We start from the raw sequence: 18486 nt of genomic DNA, 5'->3' as shown, positions 1-18486 counted from the left end.
TCCACCTCAGGGGCTCTTGTCGAGCCAAACGTTTTTTGGGTGTATTTGCTGCCACAAACTTGGGGTGTGGTGTTGATGTCTAATTCCCTTTTTCTGTGCTGCTACTGATGAATGAACCTCCGTGGACAAACTGTTTTGCCCACTAAATTTGGGACATCATAGCTTTGTGCAAGATTGTAAGAGATTTCTAAAGATGCCGCTGTCTGGTACGTCCCTTGCGGCACACAGTAAAAAATGTTCTAAAGTAGTGTGTGCCACCGGTGGAGCTTCATGGGCTGTCCGTGTACTCGGAGGTGGCATGCAGTAGTTGACTTGTCTCAGCGTTGCCATTGGTGGTAGTTTTATGGGCTGATGGTCTATCCAGTTTGCTTATACTCCCTTTCCTTTTTATGCTTCTATCAGTAATCAATACTCTTCCTCTCCATAATTTTCAAGGCAGATTTGCTAAATGTTCTGCACATCTATGGCTCAGGGAGAGGGTTGGGGCTAAAAATAGAGGCATAGAAACAGGAAATCTTGTTAAATGTTAAGCTGAAAATGAGATGGGCAGAGGTGACAGCGTCCAGTCATGCTGCCAGCGCTGAGTTCTTCTGTCAGATCCTAGAGCCTTACACATGGCCTCTTGTTCTGTGCAGACCCTGCTAGAGACTCTGGGAGATGCCTGTTAGGATTATGTAATGATGAACAGAAAGGCCAGATATCTGCTGGAATGTCTAGCCTGTGTAAGATGATCACATGCCTGCTCTTGTAGAAGATGTATCGCCTCAGCTTCAGGCCTCATGTCCACTGGACAATTATAATTTAAAAAATCCACGCGGGTGTCCCCCACGCATTTTCTGCGGGCATAGGTATGCATTGGACACCCGCAGGTAAGTAAATACCTGCGGTTGTCCTTTTTCCCTGCCGCGCGGATCGCATGTGCGGGAAATCACCTGCAACATGCTCCATTTTCTGCGGGTCTCCTGCAGGCTTCCATGGAAGCCGTCCATATTCGCGGTGCACCCGCAGCTGAATTTCTGCTCTCCGGCGCAGGAAAGCAGGAATTCAAAAGAAAGAGTGCACGGGGCATGCGCGCGGCATGCTTACAGCGTGCTGAGCACATCCGCCGGGCCAAAGAAAGAAGATCCAGCCGCAACGGAGGGAAGATCCGCTGCGTCCGGACAGGTAAGAGAAATGGTTTGTTTTTTTTTGTTTTTGTTTTTTTTTCCAGGCCTCATGTCCGCAGTAAAGGAGGGACCCGCTGCGGGATTCTGCATGGAGAATCCGCACGGGCCTGAGTTTCCTAGTGGACATGAGGCCACAGGCCCCTTTCACATGGGCAACAGATTTTGCAGCGGGAAAATAGCAGCAATATCGTGTGTGTGTGTTCTCTGCTTTTTCTCACACGACTTTGCTGCAATTTTGGGATATGTCTTAGTTTCCCCAAAAATAAGACCTATCCTATTTTCAGGGGAGGAGTGCTTGAAATATAAGATCTACCTCAAAAATAACCCCTAGCTGTGTTACATTAAAAAAAAACACCTAATAAGCACAGTCTGGGTCCTCCCGCTGGTCTCTCTCTCGCTCTGGCACACTTGCTTGCAGTCCTCAGCACATTGCTTCCTCATTACGGGGTTCAAAAAGCCTGCCTCCAGGAGGCAATGGCTTTGGCTGAGCCGTGGCACTCGAGAATCAATGCAGTGCTCAAACCAATCCCATTGCAGAGATTGGCAGAACCGCAGTGCTTGAGAATCAATCAATACATTGCTCGAACAAATCCGATAGCTGAGATTGGTTCATTGAATGCTGCATTGATTGGCTAAGCCGTGGCACTTGAGAACCAATCTCGGCCATCTGATTGGTTTGAGGACTGCATTGATTAGCTGAGCCGCAGCGCTTGAGGACCAATCAAAGCCATCGCCTCCTGGAGGCGGGGTTTTTGAACCCTGTAACGATGAAGCGATGTGCTGAGGACTGCAAGCAAGTGTGTCGAAAAGAGGGAGACCAGCAGGAGGACCCAGACAGCTCCTGTTAGGGTGTGTTTGTGTGTGTGTGTGTTTTTTTTTTTTTCCAAGGGTTGTTTTTTCAGGGTAGGGCTTAAATTTCAAGCACCCACCACCCTGAAAATACTGAAAAATTAGGGTAGAGTATTCTAATGTTAACCCCTTCCCACTCCAGGACGGGGCGACCTCGTTGCATACACTGCGGGCGTCAGCTGTTTACTACAGCTGCCACCCGCGGGCAATAGCCATGAAAGACCAATCGCGGCTATTTACCCTCTAAATGCCGCGGTCAATTCTGACAGCAGCATTTAAAACCCCCGAATGATGTTCAGGGGTCCCGTATGCCCCCCCCCCCCACGGTTAGATCAGGGGAGCCGTGCAGGTGTCATGGCAGCCGGGGCCTTCTGAAAGCTTGATAGGCTGCCTGTCAGAATGCAATATGACGTAATGCTATAGCATTACATCATACTGCAGGAGCGATCAAAGCATTGCATATTGTAGTCCCGAGGGGGGACTTAAAAGTAAAGTTAAAAAAAGATCAAAGTTTTTTTAATTGTGTGTAAGAAAAAAAAGTAATAGTTTAAATTGCCCTCCTTTTGCCATATCTATAATTAAATCTAAATCCTATAATCTATTTTGTATCGCCACGTCTGTAAATGTCAGATCTATCAAAGTTGCACATTATTTACCCCGCAGGGTGAATGTCGCCTGAAAAAAAATAGACCGCCAGAAATGCACTTTTTAAGTCACCCTGTCTCCCAGAAAAAATGCGATTTTAAAAAGGATCAAAAAATCATATCTATTCTAAATGAGTACTAACGGAAAATGCAGGACATCCTGCAAAAAAATGAGCCCTCGCTGGACTACGTCGACGGAAAAAGTTATTGCACGCACAAGATGACGGCAGAAAATTTTAAAAAAGTTTTTCAGTACATTATATGGTACTTTAAATGGCACCATTAAAAACTACAACTCGTCCCGCAAAAAACAAGCCCTCATACAGCGACGTCCATGAATAAATAAGGGCGTTATGATTTTTTTAAAGAAGGGAGGAAAAAACTAAAATGGGGGGGGGGGGGGGGGGGAGAGAAAGGGTTGCGTCATTAAGGGGATAAAGTTGCATCGTGCAAATGCCGCAATTTCATGCAGTGCAATACAAACGAAAGCTCCATAGGGAAACGTGGGCTACAAAAACTCGCAAATCGTGGCTGTATAGAGCATGCTGCAATTTTATTTATTTTTACTGCAGATTTACAAGTGCCTTCTATAAGAATGTGGATGGCAACCTCACTGTCCACAGGTGCAAAAAGTAAACTTCATATAGTTATTTAGAATGCAGAGTCACTTTACCTCAAATATAGTCAGAATACGGCCTCTATGTGAATTGTTATGATAAAAAAAATAATAATTACCCGTTCGAGTACTGGCTACTTTTTTCCATGCCTGTCTTTTAGAGCATAACAATTAGTTTTCCTTCAGCATAGCCACATAAGGGCTTGATTTTTGCCAGACTAGTGTTTGTTTTCTTTAATAATGGTAACATTAAGGCTGGGTTCACACAGAACGAAATTGTCGCGGGAAATTTGCCTGTGACCGCTAATCCTGGGTTTAGCCAGCCTTGTGGATGAAATTTGTCAAGTCTCGTCCACAAGAGACGGCCAATCCGTCGCGCCAAAGCGGCGTGGATTTCCCGGCTGCAGCATGTCAAAGTTTTGGGTTGTTTTTCCGTTGCAGCCTTGCACTCCTCTATGGGAGCGCCGGCCGCAATGGAAAAGCATGCGGCCAAGTGCCCGGGTTTTGAAGCTGCACTTTCCCGGCGTAAATCTTGCGATTTTTCGCTGCGGCCAAACCGCGGGATTTCCGGCGGGATCCCGCCCTGTGGGACCCCAGCCTTAAAGTCCCATATAATGTTTGAAAAAATTGGGCCACTCTCCAAAATTGTGGCGTTTTGCCAGTCGCATTTGTATTTGCCGCGATTTTACTTCCATTTTTGGAGGCAGGTTAATGCCTTCGGCAGCAGGATTTAGCGCACCCCATCATTGTGATGAGGTGCGCTAAACGTGGTAAAATAGCGGTCGAAAATCGCAGTGTTTTCAAATGCCGTGATAGAGTGCACGTCTGCGAGGGCCCCATTAAAGACAATGGGAGTGTTATACCGTGATGTTCAAAATGCCGCAATAATCGCAGTCAAAGGGTGCCTTCAGACCAGCGTATATCGGCTCGGTTTTCACGCCGAGCCAATATACGATGCCCTCCTCTGGGTGGGGGGGGGGGGTGGAGGATGGAGGATGGAAGAGCCAGGAGCAGGAACTGAGCTCCCACTCCGTCTCCGCCCCTCTGCACTATTTGCAATGAAAGGAGGTGGGATGGGGCAGGGCTAAGTTCTGAGAATTAGCCCCGCCCCTATCCCACCTCTCCACATTGAAAATAGTGCAGAGGGGCGGAGAGGAGGAAGCAGAGAGGGCGGGAGCTCAGTTCCTGCTCCTGGCTCTTCCATCCTCTCCCCTCCCCCCCCCCCCCCCCCTCCTACAGAGGAGGACATCGTATATCGGCTCGGTGTGAAAACCGAGCCGATATATGCTGGTCTGAATGTACCCAAAAACCGTGTGAGGGTGGCCCTAATTTTTTATTTTATTTATTTTTTAAACTGGGATGAAATTGAAAAAAAAATTAATAAAATAGCCCTTACTCGCCCTTCCACTACTAAAGCCCAACTCTGCCACCCCAGTTCCTTTTGCTCCAGTCCCAGCTTCAACAGTAAGCAATGAAGTAGTGTTCATCACTAACGTGACAGATGCTGCCGCTCGTTGTTTTCAGCTGTCATGTATGCATAATTGGCATATCACTGCCTTGGTCAGTGATTGGCTGTTGCAGTCATGTGAGCGATGTTTCATTAGGGAGTGGAGGAGACCAGATCAGCATTGCTACATTGGAAGCACAGTGGAAGGGTGAGTAATGGCTACTTAATTTTTCTTTTTTAAATGGTGGTATTTAATGTACCATATAATGTACTGAAACTTTTTTTTTAAATTCTAGGTGGAGAGAAATGGGGGGGGGGGGGGAAGACATTTCACCATCTTTCAGTGCGTTTTGTTTCTATGGTGCACAAACAGCAACAAAAATGACATAACTTGATTCTATGGGTCAATACGATTTACTGCGATACCAAACCTATATAATTATTTAAAATAGTTTTCTGTCCATCTTCTGCGCACAATAACTTTTTTTTTTTTCTTCTTCTTTCATTGACACAGTTATGTGAGGGCTCATTTTGTCTGGTACAGCCTGGCGTTTCCGTTGGTACCATTTTTGAATACAAACGACTTTTTGATCACTCTTTATTAAATTTTTTTCTTGGAGATGGGGTGACCAAAAAAAAAACCACATTTCTGGTGTTCTTGATTTTTTCGGATGACGTGCATGGAGGGAGATAGCAGCGCTATCTCCCTCCATACACGTCCTGTAATGGCAGGACGTAAAAACACTATGGCGCTGTCACTAAGGGGTTAAAGGAAACAATATACAAAGTCCATTACTAGCAGTGTACCACTATAAAAGGTCCAAATAATACTGCCACACCATGAACACTATTTTTTCCCCCACAAATTATAGCTGAATAATATATTACCATATTGTTACAGAATAAAAAATGCCACACAGACCAATATTAGCACCACACAGTGACCATATACTGCTAGATACTAGTTCTACATGTGGGTTTTGCGGAAGGTTTTTACAGTTAACTCCAGTGACTCTTGGGTCACGTGCTCTGATTAAAGTCATTCACTTATGTCTTTTACATTTGGGCCAGACCGCCTTGATGATTTTTTCAGTCTACGATTTCTGTTGCGTTTGCTGCCCAGACATCCTTTTTACTCATTTTCCAGCCCCTTATCTATTGGCCACTTGCACAAACTTCCAGCTCTGTAGCTGACCCAGCTATCTGCCTCTATAACTGTATCGACTGTTACACAGGGGCCCTCGAATACTGTACAAATAATAATCTGGGGGTAAACTTTAGTTTTTACACTATCACCACACGTATGGCACGTCTGAAAATAGTTTGATAGTGCCAGCCAAAATAATAATGCCAAACGTGTGTGTGTGTCTGTATGTATTAGTGCATCACATGTACCCCACTGAGTAATAGTGCCCTCACAAAGCAATATTCATCTTCTCAGTGACCACAAACAGTAAGTGTCTTTTTTTTTTGTGTCCTACAAAGTAATATCCAACATTGTGTCCAGACAGTATTAGTGTGGCTTTGTAATTAATTATGTCTCCCTTCTGCCCCATCACTGTAATAATGTCTTTTGTGCCCCCCTCATAGAAGTAATGCCCACTGCTGTGCCCTGTAGTAATGAACACTCTGCCCCAACAAATGGTGAGTTGTGTAGTGTGGTACTGCTGCATCTGGTCTCCACTGGATCTAGGCGTGGAGACATGGGTTGGGCTGACTCAGTGACAGGGAAGGGGCAGGTGACATCCCCAGCACTGGATTGGTTGATAGTGTTTCCAGAGCCGCCGCTGTCGCTTAATCTTGCCCTCCCGGCTGCTGATTAAGTTTCCCCCTGCCGGTTTCTATAACATGGTGGTAGAAAGTCCCCTCCTTGCTGCTGTCACTCAACAACACTCTGTTCCCAGCACTGGTTGCTGATCCTGTGCTTCCTCCTTGCCCTCTGCGCACAGACCCAGCCGCCTCCCACCCCGCTTAATTTGCATACAGGTGAATTTCTAGTCCACCATGTCCTTTTTAAAACCCATAAGACGCATGCGACATATGCCCATGTGGGCCCTACGACTGCAGTGGTTCTTCATAATGCTGTCAAAAATGTATTTTGAAGTTGACACTAGCATCCAACCAGACGCTTAAGTGCATCAGTTCATTAGTATTTTTATAAACCTGCCTTTAAGTTGCTTCAAGTAATGCTAATACTGTCTTCTATGACTGAACTAAAGAAAATAGATTTTCCTCCCATCTCCAGGAGTAGAACTTGAAGTAAATATTTACACTTAAGTGATGCCCTATGGCTCATTCCACATAGAACAACTTTGACCATAATGAGACTTAAGCTTGCTGAAGTGCAAGTGTTGTAAGAGGAAAGGAATTGGGTTATGAGTGTATCAGGGGATGCAGTAACACGCTTTGGCATCTAGTGATTTCCTGTAGTTGTTTGAGCAAAGCCATGCATTTTAATTGCAGAAAATCCCCTTATATGACTTTGGGATCAGCTCATTGAACTGTACTAGCCGGAGCATTTTCAGGTGGTCCTACATAAGCCACAAAGTTTACATAAAGTTTCACCTCCTTTCTGCCCTCCCTTTATCCCACTTGTTATGGTGGTGCCATGCTACTTGAAAAGTGACTGGACCTAAAAGATGACTGAAATATTAAGAGCAAAAGTTAACTTCTGCAAGATCCCTGCCAACGGAGTGTAAACTCCCACTAAGTAATAAACCACAGATGGATGCTTTATTTAAATAAGGAATCTCTGGAAGCATTAGAAATATCTGTGTAGGAAAGTCTCTATAAAAGTTTTTTTTTTTTTTTTTTCTTTTGAAGGTAAATTGATTTAAAATGTAAAAGGATGAACCAGGAGCAGGTGACCTTTGGGCAGTTCATACACAGAAGTAAAAGGAGTAATAAAATAGTTGTTGCCACGAGGAGGAAATCATTGAATTCAGTTGCTAAAATTAAGCACTTAAGTATTTACAGTAATATGGTGGGATTGGGAGGAGTGTACCCCACCTAGTCCCTACACGGCAAGTGATACTGTAACTTCTAATGGGTGGGGTTAGGCTGGGTTCACACGGGATGGAGTTGCTGCAGGATTTCCATGCGGAATGTCCACACAGCAATTCCGCCCATGACTGCTAATCCTGGGATTAGCCAGCAAAGTGGACAAGACTTTGCAAAAATCTCATCCACATGCTGCGGCCAAGCTGCACTGCAGCTAACATGCGGTGTGGAAAACAAAGACGCCGCATGTCAATTCTTTTTTAATTTCCACAGCGGCCTCTCTCCTCTTTATGGGTAGAGATGGCTGCAGCGAGGATACAGGTTTTGAAGCTGCGCTTATCCTACGGAAGTCTCGCGTTTTTTCGATGTGGCCAAGCCGCGAGATTTCCGTTGCATGACAACCCAGCCTTAATGTCTTGGCAAGTTTTATCTTTATCTAAAAGCTCTTGCATACTTGCGTTTTTTTTTAATCACGCGATATTGCGGATTTTTCACGCGAATGTCAATGGGACTTTCTAATGTTAAAAACGCATCACACAGAAATTGCAAAGCACAAACTTGCGTTAACATTAGAAAGTCCCATTGACAATCACGTTAAAAAAACGCAGTAATATCGCAGCGTAAAAAAAAAAAAGCAAGTGGGTGTGAGCCCTAAAGCTAAGGTTTTGTATTTGCTTATTTTATTTTCAACTGTCTTCTTGTTTTTGTTTTGTCTTTTTTTTTCTTTTTTTTCTCTGCAGAAAACCAGCAGACTTACAAAATCTTGCCCCTGGAACACACCCACCGTTTATAACCTACAACCATGAAGTAAAGACTGATGTGAATAAGATAGAGGAGTTTTTGGAAGAGGTGCTCTGCCCTCCAAAGTAAGTGATGGTAGCAGTGATAGCAGTGATGGTCCAATGTATGTGATCAGATAGTTTGGCTACAGTGCTTCAATGTTAAACTTCAGTAAGGCCGGTCTCACTTGGCCAGGTCGGATTCTGAATGCGGGAGCCTGCAGTGGAATATGGCTCTGACTGTGGCCGGCATATGCGTGGAAATGTTTAAATCTCTATTGCGGATGGTTCAAATGGCTCACCATCAGACATGCACAGTGTAGATTTTTTTTTTCCCCACATATTTTTTTTTTTTTTTTTGCCTGCACAGTCGCTAGATGACGATGCTGGTACCCGCAACATTGCTGATAGGCCTCAGGTTGGACGGCTTCCATTGGCTTCAATGGAAGCCGTCCGTGCAGAATCCACACAAGAATAGAGTATGCTGTGATTTTATTTCCGCGAGTGGAAATCCGAATCTTTGTCCGCTCATGTGAGCGGACATGCCAATGTTCCATTCTTGCTAATGGATGCGGACTACCGTGGATCGTTCGCGTGGGTGAATCACGGATTCCGCAAGCCACGTCTGGTTGTGTGAGGCCAACCTAAAAGTGACTATGGGAGGAGCTGTTTTGACATTATGATTCTGTCAATAGACGCCTGTATGTAGATTGACTAAATTCTTGGCTTGCTTTGCAAATAAGAGCCATTTGGGCCTTCGGCATAATTATGTAGTAAAATCAAATTCCAGGGAGCATAAAGTTAAGCTGTAAAGGTATGGGGGAGACACTAAAAATGCTACTAATGTGTAATTAGTAGAGATGAGCGAACACGTTCGGCCCCGCCCCTTTTTCGCCCGAACACCGAACTTTGCGAACACTTCAGTGTTCGGGCGAAAAAGTTCGGGGGCCGCCGTGGCAGCGCGGGGGGGTGCGGCGGGGAGTGGGGGGGAGAGGGAGAGAGAGAGGGCTCCCCCCTGTTCCCCGCTACTGCCGCCCGCGCCGCCGCGCATCTCCCCGCCCCCCGGCGGCACCCGAACTTTTTCGCCCGAACACTGAAGTGTTCGCAAAGTTCGGTGTTCGGGCGAAAAAGGGGCGGGGCCGAACGTGTTCACTCATCTCTAGTAATTAGCTTTAAAAATGCAAAGTCTGCCTCTACTATCCAGAGATTCTCAGGATAACCGGATCCCATAATCATTCTCGTGAGGGGCATACATTTTAGCCCTACTGCCTGCAGTTGCTGGTAAATCAAAACAAATTTGACATGGCAAGGTGGACCACCTGTTGGGTATGGGAGAGAACAGCTTTTATGAATGTGCCATGCATTACTGGTAAGCTAGGATCACTTAAATAGGCTCCTAGTGGTCTAAGATGGATTACTGCTTAGTCTTAATTTTGATCTCTAAAGGGGGATTCCGACAGCAGACTTTTATGGCATAAATATGTGCGGTTTTGTCACCCCTAGCAGATCAGATAACACCTTTTCTTATTTTTTTCTATTTCAGGTATCGAAAGTTGGCGGCAAGGCACCCGGAGTCTAACACAGCTGGCATGGACATATTTGCTAAATTTTCAGCATATATCAAGAACTCCCGCCCAGATGGCAATGAAGGTAATTAATTTAAATAGATTTGGTGTTTACTTTAGTATACAGACAACTATACTCATGAAATATCTGAAACTGAATGCAGGTTTGCCTGCCCTCCCATCTCCCCTGACTTTGGTATAACTATGTATGTTCACCTCTCCATATTGTAATAAATCACATCCACCTGAGCTGAATATAAGCTACTTGACACCTCCAGGTAGATAAATGCAGCATGTGGATATCCAACAACTTCCAATGCCCCATCTCCATACAAAGCTCAGCTGAATAACTCCCACCCATTGGATATTGATGACCTATTCTGAGGATGGGCAATACACTTTGAAAATCCACTAGCATACTTTATTAAGGGTTATCAGTTTTTCTTAATCCATGCCCGACATCCGCCATACATGTACCATGGTGTTGTACAGGCCCCTGTAAAGGCCCTCAAGCCTGCTAGGTATTTTAGCCTGTTAAGCCAAGTCTGCATTTCTGAAGTAAAACCCTATGTGACTTTTTTTTTTTTTTTTTTTTTTTTTTTTTTTAAATCTTATTTTTACTTCATTTTTTTTAGTTGTAAATTTAAAAATATTAAGGGTTTAACCCCTTCACGACCAATGACGTACCGGTCTTCATACAGTGCGGGCGTCAGCTGTTTATAACAGCTGACACCCGCGGGCAATAGCCGTTCGCGGCTATTAACCATTTAAATGCTGTCAATTTTGACAGTGGCATTTAAATCCCCCTATGTTCGGGGGTCCCGCATGGAAAATGTCTTTGAAAAAAAAAAAAGAGGATAGTAAAAAAGAAACTATACAAGTTTGGTATTGTAGCAATCATACTGACCCATAAAATAAAGTTATCATGTCGTATTTGTTGCAGTTTGTGCGCCGTAGAAACAAGACGCACTAGAAGATGGCGAAATGACGTTTTTTTCCATTGTACTCCACTTAGAATTTTTAAAAAGTTTTTCAGTACATTATATGGTACTTTAAATAGCACCATTGAAAAATACAACTCGTCCCGCAAAAAACAAGCCCTCATACAGCAACGGCGATGGATAAATAAAGCAGTTACGATTTTTTTAAAAAGGGGAGGAAAAACGAAAATGGAAAAAGAAAAAGGGCCGCGTCATTAGGGGTTAAACCCCCTTTTCCTAATCGCTGCATAAAAACATAATTCATCCTGCACTATAAGTGCTATTAGAAAAAAAAATACACTGTGCCAGAATTGCACTGCTTTTCATTCACTTGTCTCTAAAAAAAAATAAATAAAAAAAAAAAAATGACTAAAAGTCGAAGAAAAAGTCATATGTACCCCACAATAGTACCAAAAATTACAAGTCTCTCTACAATATAATTTCATAGGGTCAAATATTACCACTATGCTTTTATTCTTAACATGTCAACTTATTATGGAACGCTGTATAGCCCGTGATAGTGGGTTGTAAATAAAGGTGCATGAAGAGAAGAGGACTGCCCAAGAAGAGTGTACCAGCGGTGGATTAAATACTTGAAAGGAAAGGATATCAATTTGTTACTCCTGGAAAATCACTTTCCAGCTTACTTTAAAGGGGTTGTCCCGCGCCGAAACGGGGTTTTTTTTTTTTTTTAACCCCCCCCCCCCCCCCGTTCGGCGCGAGACAACCCCGATGCAGGGGTTAAAAAAACCACCCGCACAGCGCTTACCTGAATCCCGGCGGTCCGGCGTCTTCATACTCACCTGCTGAAGATGGCCGCCGGGATCCTCTGTCTTCATGGACCGCAGGGCTTCTGTGCGGTCCATTGCCGATTCCAGCCTCCTGATTGGCTGGAATCGGCACGTGACGGGGCGGAGCTACACGGAGCCGGCATCCTGCATGAGCGATCCCATTCATAAAAGAAGAAGACCCGGACTGCGCAAGCGCGGCTAATTTGGCCATCGGAGGGCGAAAATTAGTCGGCACCATGGAGACGAGGACGCCAGCAACGGAGCAGGTAAGTATAAAACTTTTTATAACTTCTGTATGGCTCATAATTAATGCACGATGTACATTACAAAGTGCATTATTATGGCCATACAGAAGTGTATAGACCCACTTGCTGCCTCGGGACAACCCCTTTAACTACTTAAGTACAGTACTTATTAGCGACTGCTATTAAATGTTGGATCTTGTTGTAAAGTGAAAATGTGTATTTACATTTCTTATTTTTATGATTTGAAGGACTGGAAAGAGGATTGCTAAAAACGTTGCAGAAGCTTGATGAGTACCTGAACTCTCCTTTACCCGATGAGATTGATGAGAATAGTATTGAAGATGTAACAGTTTCCAACAGGAAATTCTTAGATGGTGATGACATGACTCTGGCTGATTGCAACCTTTTGCCAAAGCTCCATATAGTCAAGGTATGAAAGATAGAGTAGCATTGTATGGAGTGGGGAACTAGGCACTTTTATTTTGGTAGGCGACTAACCTCTTCTGTATGTCTTGCTATTCTACAGGTGGTGACCAAAAAATACAGGAACTTTGATATCCCAAAATCGATGACTGGGATCTGGAGATATTTGAGCAATGCCTACAGCAGAGACGAATTTATCAACACATGTCCATGTGACCGAGAGATAGAAATCGCATATGGAGACGTAGCCAAAAGACTCACCAAATGAACTGTGCTTTATATCCGGATGGAGCCTTAGTCCACAATAGATCTTCTCTGGAGAGTCTTGTGGGCAAAATGTCTGTTTTTTTTTTTTTTGTTTTGTTTTTTTTCTTGTATTTCCCAAAACAATTGTTATTTGACATAACTTTTTTTTTTTTTTTTTTTTTGAAAAACAAGGCCTGAAGTAAGCTAAAGAAGTCTCTTGTTTTTAATTTTCTCCCCATTTTAGTACAAAATGTGTTATTGGGTCTTGTAATTTAAAAATTGGTAACTGAGTATATTAAATAATGCAGTCCCCCTTCCCCTCCCACTTCACCCTTCCCAAAAATTTTTAATTCAAAGAAATCGGTGATGAACAGGATAAGGTTAAATATATATTTCTGTTCAATCCTTTAACCATCAGTCATTAAAGAGGTTGTCTAACCGTAAACTACTAATGACCAAGCCTCGGGATAGGCCATCAGTAGTAAATCAGTGAGGGTCTGACACTTGGGGACCTCCTCTGATCCACTGTCTGCGCTTATGCACTGAGCTGATTTCTACAGAAAGCAGACCTCTCCGCTCCTACTGTTAGCGGCCTGCCTTGGTATTGCAGCAATTCACTTTAGTCGGATCTTTGCCTGTAATACCAAGCGTGGCCACTACAGAAAACGGCTGATCAAAGAGGTTTCTGAACTGTGAACCCCTGTCAATCTACTATTGCTGGCCTATCCTTTAGATGGGCAATCAATAGCTTACAGCTGAACAACCACTTCAACTATCCATGTAGATGAATTGTGCCATACTAGTTATCACTTTTTTTTTTTTTTACATTTATTTATTAGTAGTAGCGAGCAGTTATAGCATAACCTCTTCAACTAAAGAGTAGACATTGTTTCTTTATACTATACAGTTTATAAATATGTTCAGTTTGTCACAGCTAGAGTCACCATAATGAAGAACTGGGATACAAAAGTCTCAGGCCACTAATGTCTTTTGCTAGGTTCTTACATATACCAGGTCTTCAGTTAAATGTTACGAGGCTGCTGTACCAGACACAGCTGTATGACAAGTACTTCTAATGGGTGATCAGGAGTTTAGCGTCTAGAGCCACTGGCCACACATACTGCTGAAATCCGCACTCGCATGTGTTACTCAACTTTTGGATACCCCCAACAGATCATAATTTGAGGATTCCCTATAAATGCTAAGGAAACTTTGAAAACCTGCTGTAGATACTAGTGGACTGGAGTTGAGAAACCCTGCTTTAGCAGCAAGTTGTTTGTGGCAGTGTCACTTAAAATAGGCAAGATAAAGCTTCTATAGTAAAAAATGTAGAAAAACCATCTTGGTATGTAAAATTTTATTCCAAATTTTTATCCAGCGTCTGCAGCTGATAGAAACGCCATCACCAATTACTACAAAGTAGAGGTTCTAATACATAGACATTTACCTACTTACAACCAGATGCAGAGTAAATATAGTTAGTGTTACCCGGCATGTTATCAAGAGAGGTAAATATATTTATATGCAGCTTCTGTTAATGGAAATGAGTTGGGATTACAGAAACTGCTGAGTGGGCACTGCTGTTTACTTAAATCCCAATAATCTCTCCACCTTTAAAATGGATCAAGAAAAGGTCTGTTTTTGGGGAGTTTGTTGGGGTTCCAGTAAGTTGGAGAGGTCCTAAAACACTAATCGGTGAAGGTGCAGAGTCAGACAAATATTCTAACGGCTCATTCGCACTTGCACTGTGTGAGTCCGTTGTTTGACTTTTTCATAGATGTCAGATGGACCGCATGGACTGTAATAGGGTCAGTCTGAATTCTGTGATCCAGGACAAAATAACTCTGCATGCAGCGCTATTTCGTTGCCGGAGGGCGTTTTAACAGGAATCTTTAAAGCAGATGTGATAAAGCAATTCTGTATCTTCGTTAACTGAACACATGTATCCGAACAGTATGTTTGTACAGATGCTGTGCTGTTGAATTTTTTTTTTCCCTCTAGTAATCAAAATGACCAAATAAGTAAAATGTTCCTAAGTATGAAATACTTATTTGGTATTGTAAATGCTATAAGTCTCGAAGCGACGAGGATCGGCAGAGAAATACGTTTTAAGCAGGTCTGATAAGAGAATTTGAACTATTGGCACGAACACTCGTTATTGGTTGTATCATCCAAATAATTTGTGAGTCTTTGGCCATATTTAGCGAGAGTTACTAAAGTGCCAGTCTAGTAAATGCTTTTGAGCTAACGCAAAAGTTATTGTTTTTTGTTTTGTGTTTTTTTGTTTTTTTACATAACAGGATATTATTTAATGCCTATATAATCTACAGCAATGCACCAAAGGATTTCACAAGTTTAATTATGAGTGATAGAATACTAACTGTACAAAGTTGTAATGTTGCATATATTATGTCCCTTTGTTGATAATATAAATCCATGTAGTTTTAGCTGTAAAAGGAGTACTAAAAAAATTGTCATGGGTTGTAAAATCTACTTTAGCAAAAAGGTTTCAGTGCCCAATCAACTGTTTTAGAAATATCTGACAGGTATGTAGGGCATACACTTAACTTATGTTAATATAACCTGCTTTTGGATACTTTATATAATTTTCCATTATTCATGAAGTTTTTTTTCTAATCCTGAAAACCCTTTTATGATGTATCAAAATCTGTGAGCAAAAGCTGTAATGCCAGCCAAAATGCATGGAAAGGGTGGCACGGTTTCTGAAATAAAACCAGACCCACTATTGTAATCACAAACAAACCTGTTTGACGTTTTAAAGGGATTCTGTCACAAAGTTCATGAAGTTTGATGCAGGACTGAGCTCTGAGTCAGAGGTGGGCCATGCCGGACTCTCCTGACCTGCAGCATGCAGAGTGACTGCTCTTTCTCTATACGCAAAAGGGAGAACTGTCAGTCTACATGATGCAGCCGGGGAGATAACCGCACAGCCTGCCTCTGTGACTTGGCACTCAGCTCCAAGTCAAACTTCATGAATCTGGTGACAGAATCTATTTAAATGGATGGAATCTATAAACTAAAGGTGCACAAAGATGATCGCTCAAAAGATGGCTTTTGAGCAATGCTTTTGCATAATCTACTAATTGATACTAATGCCTATTAGTACCAATTAGTAGCGTGTGAGCTGCTGGAAGATGAATTTATTCAGAGGACCACTCGCTGTTCGCTGAATAGATTCTTCGTTTTGCCGCGCTGATTACAACTGAGACAATGTAATCGGCTATTATCAGCGGTCCCCGGGCTGAACACAGCGTGCGGTCCATCTTTTCAGCTGTTCTGCTGAACAACTTATTTCAAGCTGAACATTTAAAAGCAACGATTATGGCTCAAAAGATAGCTTTTGAGCGAATTCTCAGCGATAATCATTGTCTAAATGGGCCTTAAGTTTTCTAGGTGATGTCCTTTTTTCACATTCTCCCAATTCCCCCATTCTTGTGGTCTTCCCCGTCAAAGTCGGTGCGCACACACCAGCTTGGAGCTTTTCATAAGGCTGTGCGTGGATCTCCCCTTCCTCTATTATAGTCCTTGCAAACAGACTTACTAACAGTAATAGCAACAACATGCACACTTGTAAAGCAATAGTGACTTAATAAAACTGTCTATTAACCCATTTGTATATGTGACAGGTTGCTGGTTTGTACTTTTCCATGCTACCTAGCTGTCTATTTGTTCCTTTATAGCTTCAGGGATTTTTGAAACTGTTTAATGCTTTTATGTTAAAGTTTGCCTTAAAAGTGTCCTTTACTGATTTCTTATACAGTGATTTAAGGGAGAGAAGAAATCCCCACTGCGACTGAAGTTTTTTACTACATTTCTTTTTATATATCTACAAAAAGTGAAAACCTTTTGAATATATGCAGAGTTGTCATCGTTAGTTCTACACAGAGCAGCTTTCATTTTTCAAGAGCATCATTAGAAATAAAAGCTGAGCTGTGACTGCTGTCTCTGGGCAATAAAGGCGGTCCGTCTTTGACAGTCTAATAAATCTGCCCCTATGTTTATCGGTTTTCTAGTAAAATGTATGCTTTAACTTGAATGTGGCAATTTCAAGTTGTGAAAAATTTAAATTCTGCTGTTTCTTCAGGTTTTTATGTTTTTCTCTAGTTGGCAGTATGGGATCTTGAAGGTCCTATTTAAAGTTAATATTTTGCTCAGTTCAGACACACAAGAAAGTCGTTCTTTGTATAGCTTTGTATTTTGTATACTTGCGGGAAACCACCTGCTACTAAAGTAATGTACATCTTTTATCACATTAGTGTACACAGCATCATTTAAATAGTTTTCTATATGGTTAATCCAAGACTATTCTTGTGTATGTTACACATGGTACAGCGGTTAAGGGGGTCTCTAGGATTTTATACATTGTGCTAAAAATCTAGTGCTATTATATTGTGTAACATTTTTTTATAAATCCTATTTCAGCTCTAATCTTGGTGTTCATAGCCAAATTGGCATGGTTTATATATGTAGATGTCTGTAGATGTATTCTGCGCTACTGTCCCATAAATTAATTTGCCTGGATGAATTTATGAGAACAAGCAATGTATACCCCACACCCAAATATAAGCCAAGTGTATAAAGAAGTGTTAGTGCTAAAAGCCGTTTGTAACATCCTAGAGAGTCTTAGTATCCTCACCATAAGCTTTTCATATGACATTAAAAGGTCGCAGCTGACTGGAGGATTGTGCTAGGTTTACACCACACTTCTGTTATTCAGTTGAGGCATACATTTTACTGCATGCTGCAAAAAGTGTATTGTTACAACCGGATGCCACTGTCTCTATGCAGTTGAATCTTGTTGCCATTATTTATATGGCATTTGTCTGGATACTGTATGTCAAAGAAAAATGCAGTTTTTTCACGCTGGAGATGCAGCTGTGAGGCATCCTGTTATAGCAGGTCAGTTCATGTTGTGTTTTGTTTTCAGTGTCCTCTTCATAACCAGTGGCCATAAGTGAGAAATTGCTTCAGTTTTGTTTATGACCTTTTCTTAAGAAATAAAGTGTGGTTCTGATGTCTGAGATGTGTCTTTATTTGAGCATTAGGCTATTCCAAAATGCAGGGGGCAAATGCCTGTACGTATGCAGCAAATCACGAGGTACCCTTACATCTGGAAATGTTATCTAGAGGGGCTCCATAAAAACTCCACATACATCAATTAATGTGAAATTGTATGGTGATGGGGGTTCAGTCATTTTACTGCAAAGAAATTGTATACAGAGGAGACGATCGGATTGAAAAGCAATTAGGCCGATGATTTTGCATTTGTAATATAGAAGTGTGCCCTGACCTAACCCAGTTTACTCATGAGACCTGTGGCCAGATTAATGCACACGCCTGTGTTACGAATAGTGTCCAAAATCAGTGGCCTTAGGCCTCATGTCCACGGGATAATTGTAACTTTTAAATCCGCTGTGTTTTTGGCGCACGCGGATCTGCGCCCCATAGGAATGCATTGTACACCTGCAGGTAGTTAAATACCTGCAGATGTCATTTCCCCCGTGGATTCCGAGTGCGGGGAAAAAAACGCTACATGCTCCATTTTAGTTCGGGTGTCCCGCGGGGACGGCTCCCGCAGGCTTCTATTGACGTCTATGGAAGTCATCCGGATCCACGGTACAACTGCGCCTGAATTTCTGCTCTGAGCATGGGAGAGCAGGAGTTCAAAAAAGAAATGGAGTGACCGGCGCATGCGCGCGGCATGCTGCTGGCGG

General features: G+C 42.6%; 1 protein-coding gene across 1 annotated transcript in view; it reads left to right on the top strand.

Moving 5' to 3' along the window:
* CLIC4 (chloride intracellular channel 4) overlaps positions 1–17790 on the top strand; it is a 46682-nt gene extending 28892 nt beyond the window's left edge. Inside the window, exons 3-6 of the mRNA XM_066574593.1 lie at positions 8463–8588; positions 10045–10151; positions 12331–12512; positions 12609–17790. Of these exons, the coding sequence (XP_066430690.1) occupies positions 8463–8588; positions 10045–10151; positions 12331–12512; positions 12609–12773 (580 nt within the window). The 3' untranslated portion in view covers positions 12774–17790. The remainder of the gene's footprint in view (positions 1–8462; positions 8589–10044; positions 10152–12330; positions 12513–12608) is intronic.
* The last annotated feature ends 696 nt before the right edge of the window (positions 17791–18486 follow it).

This window comes from Eleutherodactylus coqui, chromosome 1, assembly GCF_035609145.1.
Source record: "Eleutherodactylus coqui strain aEleCoq1 chromosome 1, aEleCoq1.hap1, whole genome shotgun sequence".
NCBI lineage: Eukaryota > Metazoa > Chordata > Amphibia > Anura > Eleutherodactylidae > Eleutherodactylus > Eleutherodactylus coqui.
The sequence above is the reverse complement of the archived record's forward strand: the minus strand, read 5'-3'. Positions and strand labels throughout refer to the sequence as shown.